At 40.9% G+C, this 26,143-nt stretch overlaps 1 protein-coding gene across 2 annotated transcripts in view; it reads left to right on the top strand.

The window, feature by feature from the left end:
- Positions 1-25,240, top strand: part of SUSD4 (sushi domain containing 4) — a 230,965-nt gene extending 205,725 nt beyond the window's left edge. The window contains exons 5-9 of one of the 2 annotated variants that reach the window (XM_069062605.1): positions 15,305-15,496; positions 16,636-16,780; positions 18,933-19,315; positions 20,058-20,264; positions 24,265-25,240. In XM_069062605.1, coding sequence (XP_068918706.1) covers positions 15,305-15,496; positions 16,636-16,780; positions 18,933-19,315; positions 20,058-20,242 — 905 coding nt within the window. In that variant the 3' untranslated portion in view covers positions 20,243-20,264; positions 24,265-25,240. The remainder of the gene's footprint in view (positions 1-15,304; positions 15,497-16,635; positions 16,781-18,932; positions 19,316-20,057; positions 20,265-24,264) is intronic. The other variant, XM_069062606.1, reaches the window with a different exon arrangement.
- Positions 25,241-26,143: the final 903 nt, after the last annotated feature.

A 26,143-nucleotide genomic window follows, 5' to 3' on the forward strand; every position in this document is an offset into this window, starting at 1 on the left:
CAGGCAAAGGTCCTCCTCTCCCCACTCACAGCAACCACCCAGCGTCCGGGAAGCGCGCTCCCAAGTCCCAGCCCAAATCTGGCAAATAGATTATATTGGTCCACTACCACTGGATAAAGGATGCAGATTTATATGTACTTGTGTTGATACCTATTCAGGTGTACTAGTAGCTTGTCCTTATAAGAATGCAACCCAGAAAAACACTTGTAAAACCCTAGATCTCATAAGTTTATATTGTGGAACCCCAATGCAGATTCAAAGTGACAATGGGTCACATTTCAAAGGCAATGAAATGAAGAAGTATTGTATACTAAACAATATAGAATGGATATATCATATTCCATATTATCCAGAAGCATCTGGGTTAATTGAAAGAATGAATGGATTACTCTGGGACTTTTCCTCTTGCTATCTCTCCAGTTACTACCCGAGGAACAGTTCGCTCCTTTTCCAATTGACATATATGACATTCTTCTGCTATCTGTTTTAACAGTGAATGAGAGATACTAATACCTAGATCTTGTGCCCACTGGTGTGTGGCCTGGACCCCCAAATGGCCTGCTGTTTGGTGGACCCATTTTGCTAATACCGGATCATCAGTTGTTGTCAAAGTAGGGACAATATGTTCAGTAGCAATCTTTGCCAGTCGATCAGCATGAGCATTGTACTCACGTTCTGGTGTGGTGGGGGCCACGTGAGCATCTACATGAAAAACTGACAAGTCAGTGACCAAAGACATGTTCCAGATATCTTCCCATAATTCTTTGCCCCAGACTTGTTTACCATGAATTTCCCAATTTTCATTTTTCCACATGGGCATCCATGTAGCTAACCCATTAGCTACCGCCCATGAATCAGTGAATATATGACACTGTCCTCCTTGTTCTATTTTGATGGCTTGATATACTGCCATAAGTTCAGCATATTGGCTACTTGCACCTATCCCAGTACTTTCCAAAGTCCTTCTAGTACATGGGTTATAGGCCACTGCTTTCCAATGTCTTTTTTGCCCCAAATATTTTGCTGTCCCATCAGTAAACCATGCATGTCTCTTTTGTTCCTCAGTTAATACATCATATCCCTCATTCCATTTTACAGTGGACTGTACCAACTGTTGCTTTGGCTCAGGGGGTGTGTCATTCCTCTCAATTTCTATGTTTGCTATAGATTCATGCAGAGCAGAGATAGGGGTAAAGAGGAAGAGAGAGAATTTGGAATTCAAAACAAAAAAATGTTAAAAATCATTTGTTTTTTAAGCAATTGGCATTAAGTAATTTGCTCAAGGTTACACGGCCAGGTGTTTCTGGGTGGGTGCTAAGTGTCTGAGCCTGGATTCGACCCCAGGTCATCCTGACTCTGGGGCCAGTGCTCTACTCACTGTGCCACCTAGCCGTACCTAAAACAAAACTTTTAAAAAGTAATATTTTATTTTCTCCCCAATTACATGTAAAAACAATTTTTAGGGGCGGCCAGATAGCACAGCGAGTAAGAGCACCAGCCCTGGAGTCAGGAGGACCTGGGTTCAGATCCAGCCTCAGACACTTGACACACACACACACACAAAAACTAGCTGTGTGACCTTGGGCAAATCACTTAACCCCAATTGCCCTACCCTGCTCCCCTCCAAAACACACACACACAAAAGTTTTGTTTTACTTTTGAAATCAGCAAAAATGGACATTCTTTCCCTCCCCCCACCCCTATTGAGAATGAAAGAAAAACAAACAAAACCAAAGCTCTTTTACAAACATGAATAGTCAAGCAAAACAAATTTCCGTATTGGCCATGTCTGAAAAAAATAATACATCTCCCATTTTGCGCTCTTAAGTCTTTTACCTCTTTATCTGGAGGAAGGTAGCATGTTTCAACATTAGTCCTCTGGAATCATGGTTGAGTATTACACTAATCAGAGTTTCCAAGCCTTTCAAAGTTATTTGTCTTTATCATATGGCCATCACTTTATATAAATTGCTTTCCTGGTTCTGTTCACTTCTCTTTGTATCAATTCATACAGGTATTCCTAGGTATCTCAGAAATCATCCCTTTCATCATTTCCTACAACATCATAATATTCCATCACATTTATATTCCATTAGCCATTCCCCAATTTATGAGCACCCTCTCAGGTTCCCATTCATTGCCACCTCCAAAAAGAACTATAATTTTTTTTAATTTTTTTTTGTTTTATTAAAGAGCATTTTATTTTTCCAATTACATGTAAAGACAATTTTAACATTAGTCTTTTATAAATTTTGAATTCCAGATTTTCTCCTCCCATTCTCCTTTCCCTTCCCTAAGATGGTAAGCAATTCAATATAGGTTATAAAAGTGCAATCATGAAAAACATATTTCCGTATTAGTCATGTTGTGAAAGAAGAAATGAACAAAAGGGGAAAAACCATGAAAAAATAAAGTGAAAATAACATGCTTCAGTCTGCATTCAAACTCTATCACTTCCTCCTCTGGAGGTGGACAACATTTTCCATTGTGAGTCTTTTGGAATTGTCTTGGATCATTGTATTACTGAGATGAGCCAAGTCAGTCATAGTTGATCATCATGGCATGTTGCTGTTTCTATGTACAATGTTCTCCAGATTCAAGAGCTAGAAATATAGTTTGTTTTGCTTAATTAAGATTAATCCCTCCCTTAAACTACCATCTCACTAATTTCTGCTTCTTCCATTTCTCTATTGAATGGCATGTATTTTTATACCCATCTGTATGTGCATGTATATTCTTCCTGACTTTGACCCATTCAGATGAGAGCTTCAAGCTTCTCTCCCTATTACCTCCTCCTCTTTGTGAGATTACATGAGTTAATTTCCCCTGACTTTCCTTTTCATTATCTACCTACTGTATTCTTCTTTCCCTCTCTTTCCATTCTTCTCATAAGATCATCCAGACATAACAGAACCACTCCCAAGATTTCTAATTAGATTCCCTCTATGACACCTGATGATGATAGGGTTAAATAGGGATACATGTATCATCTTCCCATATTAGAACATAAGCAGTTTATCTTTGTTTAATCCTTTATCATTGTTTGTTCATATTTACCATTTAATGTTTCTCTTAGCTCCTAAGTTTCTACATAGCTCTGGTCTTTTCATCAGGAATTCTTGGAAGCCCTCTATTTCATTAAAGATTCATTTTTCCCCCATTAGGACTATATTCATATTTGCTGGGTAAATTATTCTACAATGTAAGCCTATATCTTTTGCCTTCTGGAATATGATATACCAAGCTCTCCACTCCTTGATGGTGAAGGCTGCTAAATCATGTGTGATCCCGACTGTGACCCCTTACATGAATTCTTTCTTTCTGGATACTTGCAGTTTTTTTTCTTTGACCTGGAAGCTCTAGATTTTGTCTATAATATTCCTGGTAATTTTCATTTGGAAGTTTCTTTCAGAAGCTAACCTGTGAATTCATTCTGTTTCCATTTTGCCCTCTGGTTCTGAGAGCTCTGGGTGGTTTTCTTTTAAGATATTTTGAAATATGATGGTAGGACTCTTTTTTTGGTCATGGTATTCAGGCAATCCAGTGATTCTTAAATTTTTTCTCCTCTGTTTTCTAAGTCAATTTTTTTTTTCTATAAAATACCTTACATTTTCTTCAACTTTTTTTTTGTCTTTTGACTTTGTTTACTGTTTCTTGTTGTCTCATGGAGTCATTTGGTTCTACTTGAGTCAACTACTTTGGGGGAGTTTGTTGATAGGGCAAGGTTTTGTACCTCTTATACCAACCTATTAAGTTTCCTTCCAATTCTTCTGTAGTTCTAGCTCTAAATTCTTTTTCAATTATTTTCCCCTCTACTACTCTCATTTCATTGACAAAAACATTTTAAAGCCTCTTCTCTTTTTTTAAACTTTTGCTTCCTCTCTTCTGGGAATTTTAGTTGAATTTATGACCACACTATTTTTCTTTGGGGCTTTGCTTATAGATTTTTTGGAGTCATTCTCTTCTTTTGGGTTTGTATCTTGAACATGATTATCTTCATAATAGGTTTTTTTTAATGTTAGGATTTTTTTTTCCATTTACTCATTATCCCAGTCTATTTCCTGATTTCAAGCTTGGCTCTATGCACTTCTGGAAGGGAGTTGATCTTGTCTCTGTTTCCTTAGGGTATTAAATATTGTGTTGTTCCAGGACCTCAGGGACAACTTGGGTCAAGGACCTGAAAGCTTTCAGTGCTCCCAAAATAACTTGACCCAAGGTAACACTTGGTCTGAGTACTGCAAGTCTGACTTTGGTTTAGGTCTGAACAACAGTAGATTGCTGTTGAATTCAGTCATTATCAGTCAACTGGGCAGCTCCACTGATTCTGAGACAGAACTATAGGCTTTTCTTTGGGCAGGGATTTTTAACCTGGTTCTTTTTCTGCAGACTTCAGAACCATACCATTGTTGCTTGCTCTTGAATCTGCTCTTTTCTCAGAACATTACCAAGGGTCTCCCTAACTGAGAATACCAGGGTACAGGTCCCCTCATTAGTGCATCCTGGATCAGTGACCCAGAATTGGGTATTGGGAGACAGAGCTATCAGCTGGCACTTGCCCCCATCAAACTGCCCTTGGTGTAGATCTAGAGATGCTCTTATAAGGGTCTGGGACCTCTTCTTGTTCTGATGAACAGTTTCTCCAGGCACCACATCAGAATGTTCTGTGCTCAGTATTGCTAGCCAGACCACATTTCCAGTGTCCACAGACCTATCTATCTCCCTGTGCTGACCTGGACTGGAAAAAGGACTCACTGATTTTGTCTTAGATTTCCCCATCAGAATTTGGTGTGTACATTTTCTCTATCTGTTTGGAGGTGTTTGGGAAAGGAGCGCACTCTACTACTTTCTTCTACTCCACCAGCTTAGCTTCTCCAGTGAACTTTCCACTCAACCACATTGCTTCTAGTCTTCTTCTCTTTCTGGCCCAGAAGAGCAGACACAATCAATCCCTGAACTGCCATTTTTCCATCCTCCTTAAGAAAACAGCTGAAAGTGTAACCTAGAGAATGGTCCTTCAGAATTTCTAGAAGAAAAAGGTTGCTGTAGGTTGAAACAGTTTGTGGCTGATCTTAAGATAGCACCATAGAATCTCAGAGTTGGAAGGGATCTCCAAGGCCATCTAGCCCAACCTGTATACCATCAGGCACATGCTTTGCAACTTGCCTGAGAAATGACCATCTGGTCTGTGCCTCCTATGTTGTAAAGCTTCCAGCGGTGGGAAGCTTAGCTACCTCCCCCTATCTCCTAAGTCACACAGCTGACTCTACTATTGGAGAACCCTATTTGTTTTGCAAAAATTTCCCCCTTGTTTTGAGCTGATATCTCTACAAATTCTATCCCACTCTTCTAAGAACTGCCCTTTGTGTCTGAGTAAATCAAATATAATCTCTCTTCTACATGAGAGCTCTTAAATACTTGTGGACAGCTATCTTTTATCCTTATTGAATTTCATCCACCCAATGCTCTTCCCTGTTAAGATCCTTTTGTCATCTACTGTGTTAGCCATACGTCCCAACTTTGTGTCATCTCAAAAATAAATATTCCATCCATGCCTTTAATTAAGTATTTTTTGTAAGAATAATAAACAGCACAAGGCTCAAGCCAGATCCTTGGGGAACTCACTGGAAACTTCATTCCAAGCTTACATCGTACACTTATTGACAATTCTTTAAACCCAGACATTCAAGTAGTACTGAATGAATCCATTTAATTATATTAGCATCTAACCAACATCTCACCATTTTTCCCACAAGAATATCATGAAATACCATGTTAAAAGCTTTGCTAAAATCAAGGTAGACTAACTCTCCAGTGTTCTCCTGATCTTCTAGCTTTAGAAAGGAAAAAGTCATTTTGGAGTGACATCTACTTGATGAAACTGTGGTCAGTTCTTATATGGTTATGATAAGACTCCTTCTTTATCTGGATGTTCACCAGCTATAGCTTTAATAATGGATTATAAAATTTCTCCAGGAATCAAAATCAAGCCCCTGGCCTACATAGTTTATAGTTCCATTCTTTTTCTGTTTTTGAAAATCAGGATAAAATATGCCCTTCTCCAGTCCCACAACAAGAACAATAATAATAATTATAAGCATTTACATAGCACTTGTAAGTTTGCAAAGCACTTTACAAATATCGTCTCATTTTATCCTCTCAACAATCCTGGGAGTTCTGTGCTATTACTACCTCTATTTTACAACTGGGGAATCCGAGGCAGACAATGGCTAAGTAGCTTGCCCCAAATCACACAACTACTAATTCAGTCTGAGACTGAATTTGAACTCAGGTCTTCTTACCTCTTGGAGAAGGAAATGGCAAACCACTTCAGTATCTTTGTCAAGAAAACCCCAGATGGTGTCATGAAGAGTCAGACATGAAATGACCGAATGACCGATTCTTAACTCTCACTCCGAGGCTCTATCCACTGCACCTCCTAGTCACCTCTCCTATTTTCCACTGATTTTGTCCCTGATTATTTCACCTATGACTTAAATTCATCAAGGAAATTAATTGTTCTCTTACTGTCTTCTTATTTTGAGAACTGGTCTTTAGTCAGGAAAGCTTAGGTTCTCATCCAGCCTGGAGCACACTACTAGCTGTGTGACCCTGACTTTTAATGTCTCTCAGTCTCAGTTTCCTTTTCTATAAAATAGGTGTTTACCTTCAGGGTTGCTGTGAGAAACAAATGGAATAATATACTCAAAGTGCTTTTCAAAGCTTAAATAGCTACTTCGTGTTATCATTTGGAGGATCAGCTCCTTAGTGACCATTTTTGCTTTCATCTTTCCAATGTAACTGGTCCTTCTCCTTGGCAGATAAAACTACATCAAAATTCAAACTAACCAGCCCCACCCTGTCTTTTGTCACTTATTACCATCCTGCCCATCCAGAGGTTCAGTCCCATCCCTCATTTGGTCCTGCTCTTTTTGCCAGTCATGGTAAAAAACAAAATCTTTTGGTATCCTGCTTTTCCCCTCCAGCCTCAGCTCCTTCTGAGTTTTAGCTCTCCTGACATTACCCTTACAGGTCCTTGCCATGCTTTTGTATTCATCTTGTTCTCTTTCCTTTACTTCCGTCTCTATTACACAGCCTTGTTCTTTATGCACCCGCATTGGTTCCTTCATCCATTTCTTATTTTTTCACTCTTTAGGAAATTTTTCCTCTTTATAGGAACTGTTTCTTTTCTATGTCTTTATATTTTCATTACCAAGAATCTTTCAACTCTCCTCAGTCTACTAACCCTGTAGTTCAATCCATAGGAACCTACTCATCTTTTCTCTGAATCCCTTGAAATCTGTTCTCCTAAAATTTAGGGGGTGTGTGCCAGACTATACCCAGCTTTTTGTATCACAAACTCTAGAGAAAAGCATTCACTACTTCACATCTCCCCTCCCCAAAGCACCCCCAAGATTCCAATTGTTGTTCCCTGATGATGGGAAGCAGTTCTAGGATAGAATTTCCTTTTGATGATGTCTCCTTCTCCAGCACTTAGTATAGCCATTGGCACGTTTTTGTTGTTTAGTTGTTTTTCAGTTATTCTTCATGACCCCATTTGAGGTTTTCTTGGCAAAAATACTGGAGTGGTTTGCCATTTCCTTCTCCAGTTCACTTTACAGATGGGGAAACTGAGGCAAACAGGGTTAAGTGACTTGCTCAGGGCCACATAGCTAGTAACTGTCTGAGGTGGATTTGTACTCCAGAAAATAAATCTTTCAGACTCTAGGTCTGGTGCTCTATCTTCTGCCTCATCTAGCCACCCAAATCTCTCCATAATCTGTCCCTCTTCCTACTTTTCTGGTCTTTTCTACACATTTTGTTGTTGTTAAGTCATGTCCAACTTTTCATGATCCCACTTCGGATTTTCTTGGCAAAGATACTGGAGTGGTTTGCCTTTTCCTTCTCCAACTCATTTTACAGATGAAGAAACTAAGCTAAACAGGGTCAAGTGACTTGCCCAGGGTCACACAGCTAATAAGTGTCTGAGGACAAATTTGAACTCAGGTCTTCCTGACTCCAAACCCTGTGCTCTATCCATTGCACCACCTAGTTGCTTGGCACTTAGGAGGTATTTAATAAATACTAATGGACTTGATAAATAACTGGCTGATCTTTTGAAAGATATAATTATCATGAAGGCAAATGTAAACTGTGAAAGGCCTAAATTGGGGTTGGGTGGTAGGGAATGCCATGGCAACAGAGACCCACAATGTAGGATTAGCAAAAAGAATTACATCAAAGTAATGGAAAAGATAAGTGAAGGAGATCTTATCCTTCTAACAGCAGGGAGAGGCCCTGACATGTTGGCAGAGTAAATCAGTTATATGGGGGGGGGGGGGAACCCAATATTATGAGTCTGATGGCAGCAGAAGACTCACTGGAGCTAGGCCAGAGTGGTTCTTTTATGTGAAATTGAGTTCTTTGTCAGGTATGCAGCTCTCAATTGAATCTTGCAGAACAGCTATCACTCATTAGTGTAGAGCTTAGGTGTTAAAAACACATCAAGACAAATAAAGGAATTCCAGTGGCTAGATCAAGGTAGAGGTCACAGCAAATCCAGAAACAAAAGAGGCATTTTGTTACATCTGTCTTTACATAAATCAACTCTTAAGTAGCATTCCTGGTCAGACACAGCTGGTCAACACATTATTAGCTACTGGTCTTCATGTGACCAAGAGAGAGAGAGACCTCCAACAAATAGCTGGATAATAGAAGTCCCCCATCACTGTGCTCCTGTGGTGGGCTTCTGATGTTTGCCAGACTCCCTATCTAGTACCTCTTTCTATCCAGGTGATCTGTAGTATGTACTCCAAAGACAAAATCATTTCAATTTCCCCCTCCATTGATCGCCCAAGTGTTCTCTTACCATGAATCTGTCTCCCCCACACACACACACACACACAGACACTTTCTTTCTCTCAATCTCTCTCTCTGTCTCTCTCTCACTCTTTCTGTCTCTTTCTCTCTCTGTCTCTGTCTCTCTCTCCCTCTCTGTCTCTCTCTCTCCCCTTCAGTTCCTCACACTGGAAAAAAAATAATCTCTTTTATGATTTCCTTTGCAACATAATTTGACAACACCTGCTCAGAATATTTCAACATGTTCCCTACCTGACCTTCCCCTGACTATGATATAACCGAAGCAATGACTTTATAGACTAATTACTAAAATACTTCCCCTCTTTTACTAATTCTGTTCTTTTAGAATAATGCACATCTAGGTCTTGAATAGTACAAATAAAGAGTCCTGTGAAGTGATTGTATTATTTGAATTTGGAAGCACATCCATGTTCCATGGGAAAAATTAAACTACCAGCCAAGGGTATGTTAGAATCAGCTCCTACTGGCTCACAAGTGCCCACTGTTAAATTTCCAGTATAAGCATTTGCACCTTAGCAAGTGCTACAGATCAAGACTTTATTAAGTGTTTTGCTGATTGTTTAAACTTAGGAAAGTGATGGATAAAATGTCAATAATACAAATTAAACATAAAAGTGCATCCATCTTTTTTGGAGAGCCAGTAGTTAAACAATTACGAGCCTAACACTGATACCAGAGTAGCACCTAGGATATCCCTGTAGCCTATGAAGCTGTCACCACCCTCCAAGAGTGAGCATAAAACCTAAAGAGGGTGGTTTCTTTGGGCAATAAAGCCACTTGTTTGAAATAAGCAAAAATCCGCAGAATGTCTCAGCCACCCTGTGAATAATGGAGGTGCGTCCCAGTCTGAGCTTTCTATATCCCAGCCCCAGATTGCATTCCCACCCTGTTCCTCCAGGGAGACATGAAACCATCTTCTTTCTTTTTCATCTTCTATGCATTCCACTGAGTAAAAGACCATTCCAAAACTCTAGGGCTTTTGTATTTAATTAGTCACTCTTCTTGGAAGAGGTGGAAAGTATGAAAGAACCCCATATTACCATCCTTATTCAAGCTCTGCTACCTGATGGGTAATGCCGGGAAGCCTTGTTGTTGTTTCTTCCTTCGAAGTTAAGGAAAGGGGGTGCATAGTTACCAAAGATCAAATTCCTGCCAGAGAGGATTTTCCCTTGAAGCCAGGCTAGCAGTCTGTCAGGTGTCATCCTGAAGAAAATTGGGAGGTGTGAAGACAAATGTTTCTGCTGTTGAGCTTGGGGTAAAAATACATCTCCATTACAAGCAGGTTATGACAGCCTCATAATTAAGCCCTCTGCAGTGGGTGGTTTTTATCCAGCTATTGAGAAAACTTGGTGATCAGACTGGTGTTCTGTCTCCAGATGCTCTGGAGGCCAGCCCCAATCTGGCTGTCTTCTGATGTCATTCAGAGACTTGGAATTCCCATCTCAGAGCGTGAGAGCAGGTGGAAGTCTAGCTACTTGGACATTTGCTTCTTTGAATGGCTGATCCGAGAGGTAAAGGAGTTTTTTTGCTTGTCACACATCCTCCCTCTCCTCCTCATTTGGTCCAGGGTTGATGAGGTTCCAGTATTTTGTCTCAGGATACTGCCAGAGGCCCAGATAGGTCAGGCAGAAGAAGAGAAATCACCCCCTAGTAAGTCAGTTATATGCATTTCTGGAAAATAGGCCAATCTGTCAGGGCATTATCTTGCTATTGATAAACAACCTTGCTAATTCCTTATTGTCCTGCCCTCTTTTCAGTTTGAGAGAACTGACTTAGCCTGAGAAAAACAGGCAAGTCCTGAATGCCCCTTCAGGCTTCTAAAAAGATTCCCCTGTCTGTTTCCCCCCCAGTGGCTGTCCTAAGTACTGCCTGAGCAGGCCTTCATATTGTTATTCTTCATCCTCTTATTTTTTTAATCTAAATTGTCAGAAAAATAGGGTCCTGGGAATATAAACAGAGCCTGGGGCCTCTGGGGATTGGGGGACAGGCATTGTTGCACATTCTAATCAGCCTCCCAGGAATGCATATTGGACTGTTTTCTCTCTCATATCTCTTTTGCCCCTCTCCCTCACCTTGCCTCCTCAACTTTTATGCTGCATTCTTTGTCCACTGGGGCTTTCAGTTAGAAACAAAATATGAAGGTCATGGGTTTCAAAAGAACTCAAGCATGCATTGTTCAAATTATATCAAGATTCTCTGCATCTCTTTACAATCAGCTGCTTCCCCAGCGGGACAGGTCAGACCCAGAACTCCAGGCTGAGTGTGACCCAGGCCCAGAGTAGCATTTCTGATATTTTTTTCTGGTCAATCCACCCCTGAGCCAGATATATGGAATGAACATCAAAAAGCCTGAAGCTGAGCCTTGGCTGACAGTTTGTGATAAATTAGCCAATAAACTTAGTCCTTCATTTTTGTATGTTGTGTGTGATTGTGCTCGCTGCCAGGCACTGGCTTAAAATATTTAATGATGCCAAGTGAAGGACTTGAAAGTAGACTTCCTTTCTGTGAACTTCTTGGCAGGCTCCCTTGATTCAAGGCATGGGTTTGAAGATATCCACAGCAGCAGCTGTGTTGGATTATTCATAGCCGTAAAGGTATAGAAACTAGGGGAAGAACCTTTGAGAGCATCTTGCTCAGCCCCCTCTCATCTTACTGATGAGGAAACTGAGGCTCAGGGAGGTGAAGGGACTGCCAAGGTTCACACAGTGCATTTTGTGGCAGAGCCAAGAAGGAAGGACCTTTGTCTCTTGACTCCCAAATCAGGGTACTTTTCACTGAACCACACCGGCTCCAAACAGTGGCATATGCATGAAAAAGGAAGGAGAGAAGGGAGGGGAAGGGAGGAAGGAAGGAAGGAAGGAAGGAAGGGAGGGAGGGAGGGAAGGAGGGAGGGAGGGAGAAATAGACAGAGATAGGAACCAAGACAGAGAGATTAGGTACTTGCTATGTACCAGGCATTGTACTAAGTATTAGAGACACAATTAGAAAAATAAAATAATATTCTAATTAAAGGAGATAATATATACAGGGTGGATGGACAGACCTAGTGATCCTTTGGATATAACTGCAAGTCAGATGACCATTCCCAGTGGTCTGCAGGGTCCAGCAGCAGAAAAGATGCTAAGACATGGTGGTGCTTCATCTTACTGAAAAGGATTGTGGTTAGTTACTTCTTTCTCATAAGAGTCCTATGAATGGCCATGTCTATTTCACAACCAGGAAAGTTTCTGTTGCAGTTGTAAAGAATCCAGGTCTGTGGGTTTCCTCCAATAGGATAGGGCTGGGGGATTGGCATCCAGCTGGGAGAGGAAAAGGAAAGGGGGCATTGGCAGGCAAGCTGTCAGGAAGGGGAGATCACGGTGGTATCTGGGCAGAGGGTGAATTGGGGCAGATGGAAAGATGTGTGTATATGTGGTCTTCTTATAGAATGAATCTACTTAAGGGAAGGAATTGTATCAATTTTGTGTCTGTATTCCCAGTGGGTAAGCACAATACCAGCACATAATAGGTACATAATAACACTTTTTGATTGATTGGAAGATAGATTAGAGATAGGAGATCCTAAATGTAGAAAGATCAATCAATAAGAAGCATTTGACAAGTTCCTACTATATGTTACGCATTGTACAAAGGACTGGGGGTATGAAAACAAAAAGTTGTTTCTGTTTTCAAGGAGTGTATTTTCTAGAGCAGCTGGTAGAATCAGGAATGGCCTCATGTAGGCAGTGACACTCGAAGTAAGCCAGTATATGTCAGAAGCAGGACAAGAGCCCAGGCCTTTCTGACTTTAAGGTCGATTCTCTATCGACTATGTCCTGGTGCTTGCATAGTATATATTGGTAGCTGTGTAAGGGAGAGATTGCAACATGACATAGATAGGGTACTAAGTTCAAATTCTATCTTCAATACTTGTGTTATTTAACTAACAAGTTGCATACTAGCAACTTATTTGGCCTTTCTGTGCCTCGTTTTCTTCATTGGTAAAATGAGGAGTTGGATTGGATGGCTTTGAAGGTCACTTTCAGTTCAAAATCGATGATCTTGTGTTTGGAGAGGGGAGAGACTTGAGGAAGGAACACAAATTAGGAGGGTTTTGCAGGTGAGAGGTGATGAGCCCCTGAACTTGAGTGGTGGCTATATGAGTGGAGAGAAGGGGATGGGTGTGAAGTGTTGTGTAGGTGGAAAAGACAAGACTTGGAAACTGATCAGGTATCTGAGGTGAGAAAGAATGAAGAGTGACAGATGGCTTCGCGGAAGTGAAGCTAGGTGCCTGGAAAGATAATGGTAACTCTCAGCAGAAACAGGGGAGTTTGGAAGAGTTGTGGGTTTTGAGGGAAAAAGTGTGAGTTGTTTTTGGTTTTGTTTTTTGTTTTTTGGAGGCAGAGAACATTGAATTTGAGATAATCTTTACGACAATCAGTGCAAAATGCCCCAAAGCAGCTTGAGCTTTACCCCCACCCTAGAAGCATCAGGGGTTCTCCATCAATTTTAGGAGCAAATACATACTCCTCTGGCAATTGAGCCCTTCAAATCTATCTCCAGCCTTTCTCTCCAGGCTGATTACACATTACTCCCCCTCACACACTCTGTACTCCAGCAAAGTGGGCCCACTTACCACCTCCTGTATGTGACGTTCTGTCCCCCATCTCTGTGCCTTTGCATTGGCTGGCCCCCGTACCTGAAATGCTCTTCCTTCTCACCACCAATAGGCAGAGACTTTAGCTTCTTTCAGGGTGTGATTGATTCATAAGCTACCTCCTCCCAGAGGCCTTTCCAACTGTCCCCAGGTGTTAGTGTTTCCTAGTCAAAATCAAAACAAGGCACTGTGTCTTTATTTTCTATACATCTCCTGTGCTTACTTCTCTATGAATACTGCTCTGCCCTTCTCCCCTCTTGCCCTCTCCTTAAGGGCAAGTATTGTCCCCCTTTGGCCTTTGTAGCTCCCACACCTTGAACAGTGCCTGGCACAAGACTTTATACCCCGTCTCCCTCCTGCCTCTCTAGTCTTCTTACACTTTACGCATGCCCTCCTATTCCGCCGTCTAGTGCGCTGGCCTCTTTGCTAGTCTCTACACAGGACACAACAGTGCTCTATTCCATGTATTTTTACCATGTTTGGAATGCTCTCCCTTCTCATCTCTCTGTCCTGGCTTCCTTGGCTTTCTTCAAGTCCCAAATAAGAGCCCACTTTCTACAGGAGCCCTTTCCCAGTCCCTCTTATAAATCTTCTTCCTTGATAATCTCCAATGTATCCTGTATACAGTTTGTTTACTGGCATGTACATAGTAGACATTTAATACATGTCTATTAACTGACTGACTGATTGGCCCATAGTAAGCACTTAAAAATGACCATTGATTATTGACTGATTGTTGTACCTATTTGGTAAAGCCAGTTCTCTGTGCCACAAAATATAAGGCCACCAGACAACACTAAGGCCATGGCAACTGCTTGGAGTGTTTTTTTTTCCCTCTGGCCATTTTACTACTATTAAAAATAAAATAGCTAACATTATATGGTGCTTTAGGGTTTAAATACACATATATTTAAATACATATGCATTATCTCACTTGAACTTCACAGTGACTCTGGAAGGTTGGTGTTATTCCCCCCCCCCCCTCCATTTTACAAGTGAGGAAACTGAGGCTGAGAAAGATTAAGTGACTTACCCAGAATCACATAGCTAATATGTGTTTGAGGCAGGATTTGAGCTCAGGCTTTCCTGACTCTGAATCCAATATCATATCTTTTTTGCCACCTATTAATATAATTCTTCCTGCCTTACAATCCAAGGCACCTTAAACTAGAGAATTGCTATTGTTGTTCAGTTGTTTTTCAATTGTCTGACCCTTTGCGACCCCATTTGGGATTTTCATGGCAAAGATACTGGAGTGGTTTGCCATTTCCTTCTCCAGCTCATTTTATAAATGAGGAAACTGAGGGAAAGAAGGTTAAGTAATTTGCCCAGTCACTTAAACACTTAACAACACTTGTGATTAGGCATTTCAGTGAAAACGTGAAGACCAGGGGTTTGTGATCTTAGATGGCCCCCCAGTCTCTCACATAGCTATAGCAGCAGGATTTAGGCTTAGGATATGCGTTCCCTTCTGCATTACTTATGCAAGACCATGAATTATTAATACAGCAACTTGATGTCATCTATTTAATAGGTATATCCTCTGCATTGTAAGAAGAATCTCTTTCATGATTTGCTTCTTGACATTACATGACAGCATTGCATGCTCAGAATATTTCAATGTGTTTCCCATCTGACCTTCCATTGACTAAGCTGGAGAAGAAGTAATGACCCTATAATCTGATAACTAATTTAGAAGAGTGTCTTTAATTAATTTCATTTTTTCAGGCCAGCGTGGCCTTACATAAGTCAAGAACACAGATACTGAACATTTTGTTCTTTTCTTCTAAGTATGTCCACTTCCACCTATCGTGAGTCACGGAGACTATATCTGCCATCCAAGGCCTTGTGACCGATTCAATCATGGAACTGTGATTGAGTTCTATTGTGATCCTGGTTACAGCCTCACCAGTGACTACAAGTACATCACCTGCCAGTATGGAGAATGGTTTCCTTCCTATCAAGTCTTCTGCGTAAAATCAGGTAAAAAGGGTATCAGGACTGCATTGCTCCTGGGAGACTTTTTTTTTTCTTTTCATCAAAATTATCAGTCATTCAATCAAGAAACTTTTCTATGTGCCTACTATGTGCCAGGAACTATGTTCGGTACTAAGGATGCAAAAATGACAATAAAACAGACCCTGCTATCAAACTAATGATCTATCCAGGGAATTATGAATGTGTTCTATTCAAACTGAGCCCCAAGGGTAGGATTTTGTTGTTCTTTGTTTGTATTTGAAGAGGACCAGTGACATCATGAGTGATGTCATGACTTGAGAGTGAATTGGATTTAAGTGAGGCAGAGTTGCACAAAGTTAGCCTCACACTCTCTTCTAGCGTCATGGAAGTCCAGTGGTAAGACAAAAGTCAGGACGACTGGTGATGGCACAGGATGGTATAAGTCGGATAATTCTGAAAGGCCCATGAAGAAAAATATTAGAAGGCAATGTGATGCAATGGAAAGAGCACAAGATTTGGAGTTAGAGATCCTAGGTTCCAGTCCCAATTCTGCTACTTAATATCCATGTGACTTTGGCAAAGTTACTTAGCCTTCCTGGGGCTCAGTTTCCCTAAATGTAAAATGAGGAGGTTGTACTAGATGTCCTCTAAGGAATGTCTATTTCAGCTCTAAATCCACATTCCTATAATTTGCCTTTACTTAAAGGTTTCTTGAAATAAAGAGAACTCTGTATAACCTTTGTTAAGAATGGATTTCCTTGTAGTGGATAGGGGAGATTTCCTTGCATGATAAGTAGAATCCCAGAGAGTCAGGGGCAGCTTGAATGGAAGAATATATGAGACTAAATTCTATCCAAGTTAGCTAGCATAGAAGTACAATGTTGTTGCTTCCCGTCTGAGTTCTGGGCAAATCTCACTTAGTAGATTCATTTTAAAATGTTATGTGGCATCTAATGTGGTGTAATATGTGCTGGGTGGTTGTCAACCATTATCTCTGCAGAACCCTAAGGGGTGCAGTAGACTTGCCATGAGCTTTTCAGTTTGTCCAATAAATCCAGCAAATGAGCACAAAGGGAACCTTTACAAACCTGCTTGTCTGTGATAGCTTTCTTGCAAATCTGGAAGGAAGTTTTGCTGTATTGCTGTGTTCTCTTCTGTAACAGAGCAAATTTGGCCCAATCCCCATGAGACCCTACTGACAACATGGAAAATAGTGGCGTTCACAGCAACCAGTGTTCTTCTGGTGCTTCTGTTGGTCATTCTTGCCAGGATGTTCCAGACCAAATTCAAGACACATTTCCTCCCCAGGTCAGTACCATTCAACTTTCCATAGATCACAAAGCCCCTCCACTGTCTGGTCATTCGCCCAGCCACCTTGAGACAGAAAAAGAGAAGACAATTGACTAAGGGTTGGTTCTGAGGAGGGGTATGAGGGAGAAGTAGCATGGTACAGTAGGAGAAATGTTGGCTTTGAAGTCAGAGGACCTGAGTTCAAATCTTATCTGGGTTACTCTCTACCTGTGAGACCGTAGGCAAGCCACTCAACTTCTGAGCATCCTGGGCAACTCTCTAAAGTTCTAAGTTGCATATAAGTGACCTGTCTGCATCAGTGGGGAGAGATTTCACACTGGAATATCCTTTAAACCCATGGATATTGGTTTCCTTTCAAAACCCTCTCCCCTCATAACCAGAAATAACAAGATTCATTCTATAGGCATCCCCTTCTTTTTACCCTAATATATTCCCGGAAACCATATCATAAAACAAAATAAAGGGAGACAGGAGTGGCGGGGGCGGGGGGGGGGGGGGGGGGTGTATGCTAATCATTTTTCATTATGTTCTTTCTTGCAATGCACTAGATTTATAGAATACAAGTAAAAACTTTTAGTTACTCATTTAGCCACCAGAGGGCAGGCCAACATAATTGGTAAAGGGAAGTGTTGCCTAAGTTGCCTTAGACTTGTTTTTGAGACCTGCCCAACGTTGGCAAATTAGTGGGTTGCTCGTTTGCCAGCATTACGTGACCAATTATCAAAATGAAAAGTAACAAAAACAGAAAAAACTACCGGCATTTCCCTGTAAGTAGGTTCCCATATACCATAATTTCGAGCTGGAAGAGACCTTGTAGAACACCTAGTCCAGTCCTTTAATTTTATAGATGAGGAATCCATGACTTGCTTCAAAGTCACGCAGTAAATAGAGACAGGATTCAAACTCAGATCCTCAGACTCCAAATCCACTGTTCTTTCCGCTATGTCATATTGAAGCACATATCAGTTTCCTATAGTCAAAAAAGGACTAAGAGGAAGAATGGAGGGCTCAGTAGATGCCAAAGGAACGTGAAATTGTGTGAGACAAGCTAGCCAACAATGGGAGAAGAAATTGTATGCCTTCTTGGAAGGCAACAGATACCATCTGCAGCCGGAGAACGTGTTTCTTTTATGCCTCAATAAACAGCAGGCATTTATTTTAGCTCCTACAACGGCCAAGACACTGATAGGTACTAGGGATACAAAATCAAAAATGAAACAATTCTTGTTCTCAAGGAGCTTATATTCTATCAGGAGAGGCAACATTTACATATAAAGGCAAAGTAGCTAGGTGGCATAGTGGGTAGAGCACCAGGTCTGGAGTGAGGAAGACTCATCTTTGTGAGTTCTAAATTGGCCTTAGACACTTACTAGCTTGGTGACCCTGGTCAAGTCATTTAACCCTGTTTGCCTCAGTTTCCTCATCTGTAAAATGAGCTGGAGAAGGAAATGGCAAAGTCATTCCAGGATTTTTGCCAAGAAAAACCCAAATGGGGTCATGAAGAGTTAGATACAACTCAACAACAGCAAATTTTGAGAAGTGTATTTATGCCATTTGCTTTGGATCTATGAAATTCTTCAGGATTTTAGCTTAACAGATTTCCACTGACCTGTGAATGGACAATATTTGAAAATCATAAGATCGTTTGATCACAGAATTGAGTTAGAAAGGACCTTAAAAGCCATTTAATCTAGCTGTTTCATTTTATAAATTAGGGAACTGATGATAATATCATATCTCAGGGAGGTTGGGAGCAGGCAGCCTGATGAAACAGTTACAGTTCATGCTTATGTAGCCTTTTAAGATTTACAGATCATTTTACTGACCTAATTTCATTTGATCCTTGTAACAACATCTTAAGGGAGATATTATAGGGGTTACTGTTCCTATTTGTACAGATAAGGTAACTACAGCTCAGTGATGCCCCCACCCCCTTAGTTCTGTCATTAATGAGGAAATAATAATGAGAATAAATGAGATAATATATAGAAAGTGCTTTGCAAAAAGGGCTGCATGAATATAAGTCATTGGTTATTGATATCTCAGAGGTAAAATTTGAACTCGGGTCATGATGCTCTGTGGGACCTCACCTGTGCTTTCCTGGTGGCATTTTGGATGTCAGAATCACTTGTGTTTCTCTCTGCTCCAGGGGCCTCTCAGGAAGCTCCAGCAGTGACCCTGACTTTGTGGTGGTGGATGGAGTACCTGTCATGTTGCCTTCCTACGATGAAGCTGTGAGCAGCAGCTTGAACGCTTTAGCCCCAGCATACTTGTCTTCTGTGGGCCAGGGCTGCCCCATGCCAGCAGAAGATCAGAGCCCGCCAGCCTACCCTGGCTCAGGGGACACAGACACATTGCCGGGGGAGGGTGAAACGTGTGAAAGCGTATCAGGCTCTTCAGAGCTTCTCCAGAGTTTGTATCCACCATCCATGTGCCAAGCAGGAGCACGACCTGTTTCGGAAAGAACAGCCACGGGGGACAGCACCACTGTAGAGGAAGTGTCCACCAGCCCAAGCGTCGATATTGCTGATGGTAAACTTTTTCTCTGTAGTATGAGCCAGCCTTACAAAATTCAACCCATTTCAAAAAAACATTCTTCCTTGCATAGCCTACCCTGCCCCAAAATGCAATACTCCAAATCAGCCTGCTTCCCACTCACTCAGCACAAATTGCTTCTCTCTGAGTACAGTGGAAAGACTAATTATGATGATGAATGATTCTCATCACCTCACAAATAAGCCAATTAGCTAAGTTTTCAGGAGCTATAAAAGAATGCCAAACAGTTCAGGGCAGAAGGTTTGGAGTTGGGACTATTCTGTCTTTGTGTATACAGCCTAGATTATCATGTTAAAAAAAATTCCAAAAACTTCATTAAAATATTATTTGGGAAAAGAATAGGATGCCTTTGTGTCAGGTGAGAGAAAAACACAGTAGTGTGTTATGAACATATAATGGCTATATATGTATCTATACTAAGTTTCCATAGAAGAGGGATAGGGGCAAGGACTGGACCTGAGATTGGTTTAGGGATGGCCCAGGGTTCCATGTCTTGTGAAATGGATTACTCAAAGCCTGAAGGTTCAAATGAGCAGTCCATTTAATAAAGATTTATTTGAAATTCCCCCTTTCCCCGGGTACAATCATTTTCCAAGGCAATCAAAATGGAGTTCTAGAAGAAAAAGGCAGATAAAAGCCAAGGGCAAGGAAGTTCCTGGGGTCTCAGGTGCTCTTGCCAACATTCTAAAAACTGCTTTCATATTCTTCTTGCCCATAGGGCCCACAGCTGGGTCCCAGATCAACCCACTCGGGGCAAAGTTAACTTCAACCGCCCCACGTCCTCGCCATAGCTTCTTTGCTCACGACAGTTCCAGCTGGCAATGTGGGAATGTGGGGTGTTTAATTCATGCCTCTCCCCAGTTCCACCGGTATCCTGGCGGACCACAAGGGAGCTCCCAGTGAGAAACTTCCCCTACCAACGCAGGTCAGCACCTTCTCTGAAACTTATAGCCATAGAGAGTTGCCTAGAGCTCTGGTTGCCCAGGGGTCACATGGCCAATATGTGTCAAATATGGGAACCCAGATCTTCAGGGCTGGCCGCAAGGCCAGCTCACTATCCACTAGGCCAAACTGTCTCTCTCATGAAGCTGTTTTACATTTCACAGAATGTGAAGAACAATTTAAAGCCATATGTATTCATGTCATGGGTAAAGACTGAGCATTGGTTAATAGTAAAAAACAAAGCAATGCAATGAATATATTCACAGAATTTTCCAATTTTGGAGCTGAAAGGAATATTAAGAACCATCCAGTCCAAGTCTTATAGGATCATAGATATAGGGCTGGAAAGCATCGTCTAGTTCAGTGATATCAAATTCAAATAAAAAGGGATCCCTGCCTGGCTTATATTGACTTAGAAAACCACAAATTAACATTATCTGTGTTGTATTGTATTTTTATTTGTTTTGTTAAACATGTCCTACTGGGCAGCTAGGTTGCACAGTGTCTAAAGCACTTGCCCTGGTGTCAGGAGGACCTGAGTTCAAATCTGGCCTCAGATACTAGCTGTGTGACCCTGGGCAAGTCATTAACCCTGATTGCCTCAAGAAAACAGACCAATGAACAAACAAATGCCCCCATTATGTTGCAGTCTAGCTGTAGCTACACTGGAGAGTTTTGCTGCCAGGGCCATCCATGAGTTTGATACCTCTGATCTAGTCCAACCCCTTTATTTTTCAGATGACACAGTTGAATGACCAAGAGGTTAAGTGACTCATTGAGGTCACATAGCAAGTTAATGATAGAGAAGGGACTAGAACTCAGGTCTCTTGACTCCCAGCCCCATCATTTTTTTCTACTGCAATTTATTAAATAATCTACTTGTCAAAAGTTATCTGCTTATTTTAAACTGTCTTTCCATGCCTCACTAAAGTTCTTCTCTGATGCTTTATGATGGTGTGGCTACAAACCTGGTCAATCAAAATCTCTGGCAGGTCATAACAAGCTAGAAAGGCTTCTGTTATCGACAGAGCTAAGTTCAACAAAGTGTATCACCAGGAGGCTGGACACCAGCTTTTCATTTGGGTTCTTTTGGTCACAGAAACTCAAGGCAACACCCAAAGCAATGAAATTGTAGATATTTAAAATACTAGGTCCTTTCAGAATGAAAACCAACAGTACTCAAGTCAATCAATTAACAAGTAGGTATTAGGCCAATGAAAATGGATCTCAGTCTCCCAAATATGTTTGAATTACATTTCCTAGCATGGAACTAGGCCAACACTTTTGATGGGCTGTCATCCACTATCAAATCATAGGCAATAAAGCCACAGGTGATTACCCTTTACAATAGAAAACTAAGCAATGCCCTGATTTAGAGCACATATAATCTATTGTCAGCTTCCTAGGACCTGCTTTGCCCCTCACAAGCAGGGCCAACCAGATAAAGGTATATCACAGAAATAGACTAAAGAGCCTGCCTTTGTGTCAGAAGGATCTTAGTTCAAATTCTCCTAGCATAACAAGACTGGGAAAAGGAGAGAAGGGAATAGCTGGGATGTAGAGAGGGAAGGGACAGGAAGAAAAAAAAAGATGGATTAATAGCTGGGCAAGGAGGAAGCACAAATAGAAAAGGCATAAAATATTTGCTTATGAGTTTTGGAAGAAGTTAGCTTAGCTGTTTCTTATGCTTCTGAATGATTGTGGCGGGGGATAGAAATGTACTTATGGGATCCAGATTTAAAGCTGGTAGAGACTTTAGAGGTAATGTCATCCAACTTCCTTTCCCCTTATTTGCAGATGTAAAAGGTCAAGTGATTTGTCCCCGGTCACATAGGTAGTAAATAAATAGCACATCTAAGATTCGAACCAAGGTCCTGTGACTCAAAATCCAGAGGATCTCTCACTGTACTACAATATCTTTCAGTTCTTCAGGGATCATGAATTCATCCCCTCAACCCGTGCAGATTCCATGCCTGCAAATAAACAATTCAGGAAACATTGAATAGATACCTCCTATGTGCAAGGTATTATTCTAGGCACTGGGGTTACAAAGAAAACAAAATAAATATTCCCTTCCTTCCAATGAGCTTACATTCTACTGGGGGCATACAACATTTACGGAGATAAATAAATAAAATAATTTGAAGAAGGAAATGGAACTGAGGATAAGGAAATGCTTCCAAATAGCCCTTGAGATGAGGTTTTGTTTTTTTGTTTTTGTTGTTGTTGTTTTGCTTTTTGGAAGGCAATTGGGGTTAAATGACTTGCCCAAGGTCACACGGCTAGTAAGAATGTCAAGTGTCAAAGACTGGACTTGAACTCAGGTCCTCCTGATTCCAAGGCTGGTGCTCTACTTGATGTACCACCTAACTGCCCTGAGATGAATTTTAAAGGAAGGTTAGGATTCTGTTGGGAAGAGATGAGGAGAGAGTGCATTCCAGGGATAGGGAAAAATCTGTATGAAGGCATAGAGTCAAGAGATTGAATGCCAAAACAAGGCCAGTTGATTGGAACATGGAATGTGTAAAGGGAAATGCGAAATAAATCTAGAAAGTAGACCGTAGTGAGATTGTCATCTTAGAAGATGATTCTTTATGAGTCACTGTGACCAAAATAATTTGTCTTCTGGTGGTCAGACTTGTGATAATTTTCCTCTTTAAAATCATGTACCCTAGTCCTCAGAAGAAAGACACGGAGTTTGTCTGTGAGCTTGTTTGTCCACTGGACCTGTGTTCAGTTTTTGCAGTTTGACAGATACTGTTGACAAGGTTTTTAAGGTCAATAGAGTCACTTCTGTGCCTCAATAAAGCATCAGAGGAGGAATTTAGTTGAAATTTAGGGGGTCCTTTTTCTTTTTGGGGAGGAGGTATAAACCTATGATTTCATGGGTTCAAAGGATATTCCAGTGTGAAATCTCTCTCCACTGATGCAGACAGGTCATTTATATGCAACTTAGAACTTTAGAGTTACCCAGGATGCTCAGAAGTTGAGTGGCTTGCCTAAGGTCACATGGATAGTATGTGTCAGAGGTAAGCAGGTGAACCTGGGTCCATCTGACTCCAAGACCAGCCTTCTAGCCACTTAACTCCACTGTCTCTATAAGAAAAGGGGGGCCATTACCCTTATAGTAACTTCTTTTGCTCTTCTTATGATGACTCATTTACCATTCTAAGATTTAGAGCTTTGAGGCCTCTTTAAAGAGTACAACAATTTTACAGATTGAAGAAATTGAAAGAAGTGACTTGCCCAAGGTCACCCCACTGAATAAGCCAAGAAACTTGATTGGCAAGCCTATCTCTTAATAATACCTTAGTGTGGCATTCTTGGTGGATCGATATTTTGAATAAAATATCCTCAAGCTAGGTATCTCATAGCCTTTCAGTTCAGTTGATTACTTGGGCAGATGGCAAAATGTAATGAATTCTTCAGATGAATGAACAGCCTGTAAGGTGACAGTTGTTTTCCCTTTGGGCAGAGGGAACTTGAGTGTTCCTTTTCAGCTCTAAAATTCCATGGTAGGATCAGTCTAGGTCAGGGGTTCAACTAATTTTTTGTGGTGGACCCCTCTGATTGGCTGTTAAGGCCTACTGGCCCCTTCTCAGAATAATGTTGCTAAATGCATAAAAATAAAATACATAAGAATACATAGGAAACCACTTATATTGAAATACAAATACAATTAGAAAAATATCTTTCTACCCAGTTTCATGGACTCCTTAGAATCTATCCTTAGATTCCTTGGGGATCCATGAATGTCATGTAAAGAGCGCCTGGTCTAATTGGTCACACATTGAAATGCCAAGTTATATACCATTTGTGGTGAAAACATTTTGACAAATAAAGCAGAAGGGGGGGAAAGGGATTTCAATACCCATTGATTCTAAAATTCATTTTGAATAATTGACCTTTTAATGGTCTTAATAACTCCTGTTCTTTGCCACATTTTTAACTGCACCACTCTGTGTTTTATTTTGTTTTTACAGAAATCCCATTGATGGAAGAAGAACCTTAGCCTGATCAAAATGTTTATTATTCGATTGCACCTTTGGGAGAGGAAACCATGCACTCTAGGGGGTGGGGTGTAAATGAAGAGATTTGGGGGATTGGGGAGAGGTCTTTGTTTTTCCTATTTATCCTCAAGGTAACAGCACCTGACTTTGTACTCCTCGGATACAGCAGTGGGGTTGCCTAACTCAAGAGTTCTTTCACATGAGACTTGGGGATTTTGCCAATGCCAATAGTCCAAGAAGGGAAGGGGAAACCCTTTCAAGTTCTTGGATTAAGATAATCAATGTATCTCCATGTTGAGGGAAGTTGAACAATTCCATACAAATCCTACTGAATTACACATCCCATTGAATTATTGTTATGAGTAATTTCTGCCTCCTCTGAAAGCATGTCATACTATGTAAATTCGCTTCTAAAACCTGCTTTGTACAATCTCTGGATTCCGGTTTAGGCTGAATCAGTCTAAGGAAAAAAAGAATCTGTGTTGGGCTCCTGAAAGGGGAACTGATCCCCTTTCCACATTCAGAAAGAAATGGGTTTCCAAAGGGAGTATCTTTTCTTGGTTTTCGGACAGTTTTCTTCATTGTGGGTAATATCTGTCCCAAGTAAGGCTGAAGATAAAAGACATTCAGTAATTTGGACGTGGCAAATTAGTAGCCAGCCACCCCAAACTCTTCAAAGAAAGACTCACAGCCAGACTGGGCTCTCTGGAGATTTCTTTATTCTGTAGGTGAAGTAGGCCTTCTGTCCTATAGACCATCCAAGGTGAAGTGTTGGTATTTATATTTATGGAACACTAATATGAATCCATTGCATTTGCTAAAACCTGTTATTTTCCAGATGGCCAAAAAGTGTTAGAATACCAGTCTCATGATGGAGGAAGTATTCAAAAGGATGCTTTGTTGCAACATTTTTTAAAGAAAAAAAAATACCTTTTATTTGTTGTTTGTATTTCTGTGCTCCTGTGGAGTGTCACACTGCTTAATTGTTTACACCTCCCCCCCCCCACATGACTGCCACAGCTGCCTCATTTCCTGAAACAGAAATGATTTAAGGAGAAGGAAGAAAGTTCCTGAGCTGAAGGGCATTTTTCTTAACACAGGTAGACAAAATGATGCCACGCACACCCATCCCACAGCAAAGTGTTAGGATTTTCTGATTCTCAGCAAAACATCTGCAGGATGGTCTGCCAGCCCTGCTGTGAGGATGCCCACACTGCATGCTAAGCCTTGTGTTGCTCCAATGGGTGTTTTTAAAATAACGGGTGATAAAGCAGGGGGCATACCGTTCTATAGTATCTCATCAAGTACAGAGTGATTGGGGGCAGGGGGAGAGAGTGAAGGAAAAACACTGATTTCTTTTTCTCTTCTGCGTTCCAAACACATTAAAACCAAAGTCCAAGTTGGCTAGGTGGTGCAGTGAATAAAGCACCAGCCCTGGACTCAGGAGGACCTGAGTTCAAATCCAGCCTCAGACACTTAACACTTACTAGCTGTGTGACCTTGGACAAGTCACTTAACCCCATTTGTCTTCCCCCCTCCAAAAAGCAAAACAAACAAAAATAAACAAACAAAAAAACCCCAGTCCCTGAAGGATCTGCTCCAGTGAAACAATGATAGCAAGAAAGTTTGTCTGACAAAATCCTAGGTTTTTGTTAAGATTGATTAAAATTAAGAAAACAATGATGTTCATAGAAAGATGGTATAGGGAGAAGAGAGAAGGAATGTCAGGGTGTGAAAGCAAGATTTAGGGATTAAGCACATTTTTTTTTGTTTTTGCTTTTTTTTTTTTTTGGAGGGCAATTGGGGTTAAGTGACTTGCCCAAGGTCACATGGCTAGTTTTTGTGTTAAGTG

This window comes from Petaurus breviceps, unplaced genomic scaffold (assembly GCF_028583685.1).
Source record: "Petaurus breviceps papuanus isolate PSGF00001 unplaced genomic scaffold, PetGlider_PUasm1.0 90466, whole genome shotgun sequence".
NCBI classification, from domain to species: domain Eukaryota; kingdom Metazoa; phylum Chordata; class Mammalia; order Diprotodontia; family Petauridae; genus Petaurus; species Petaurus breviceps.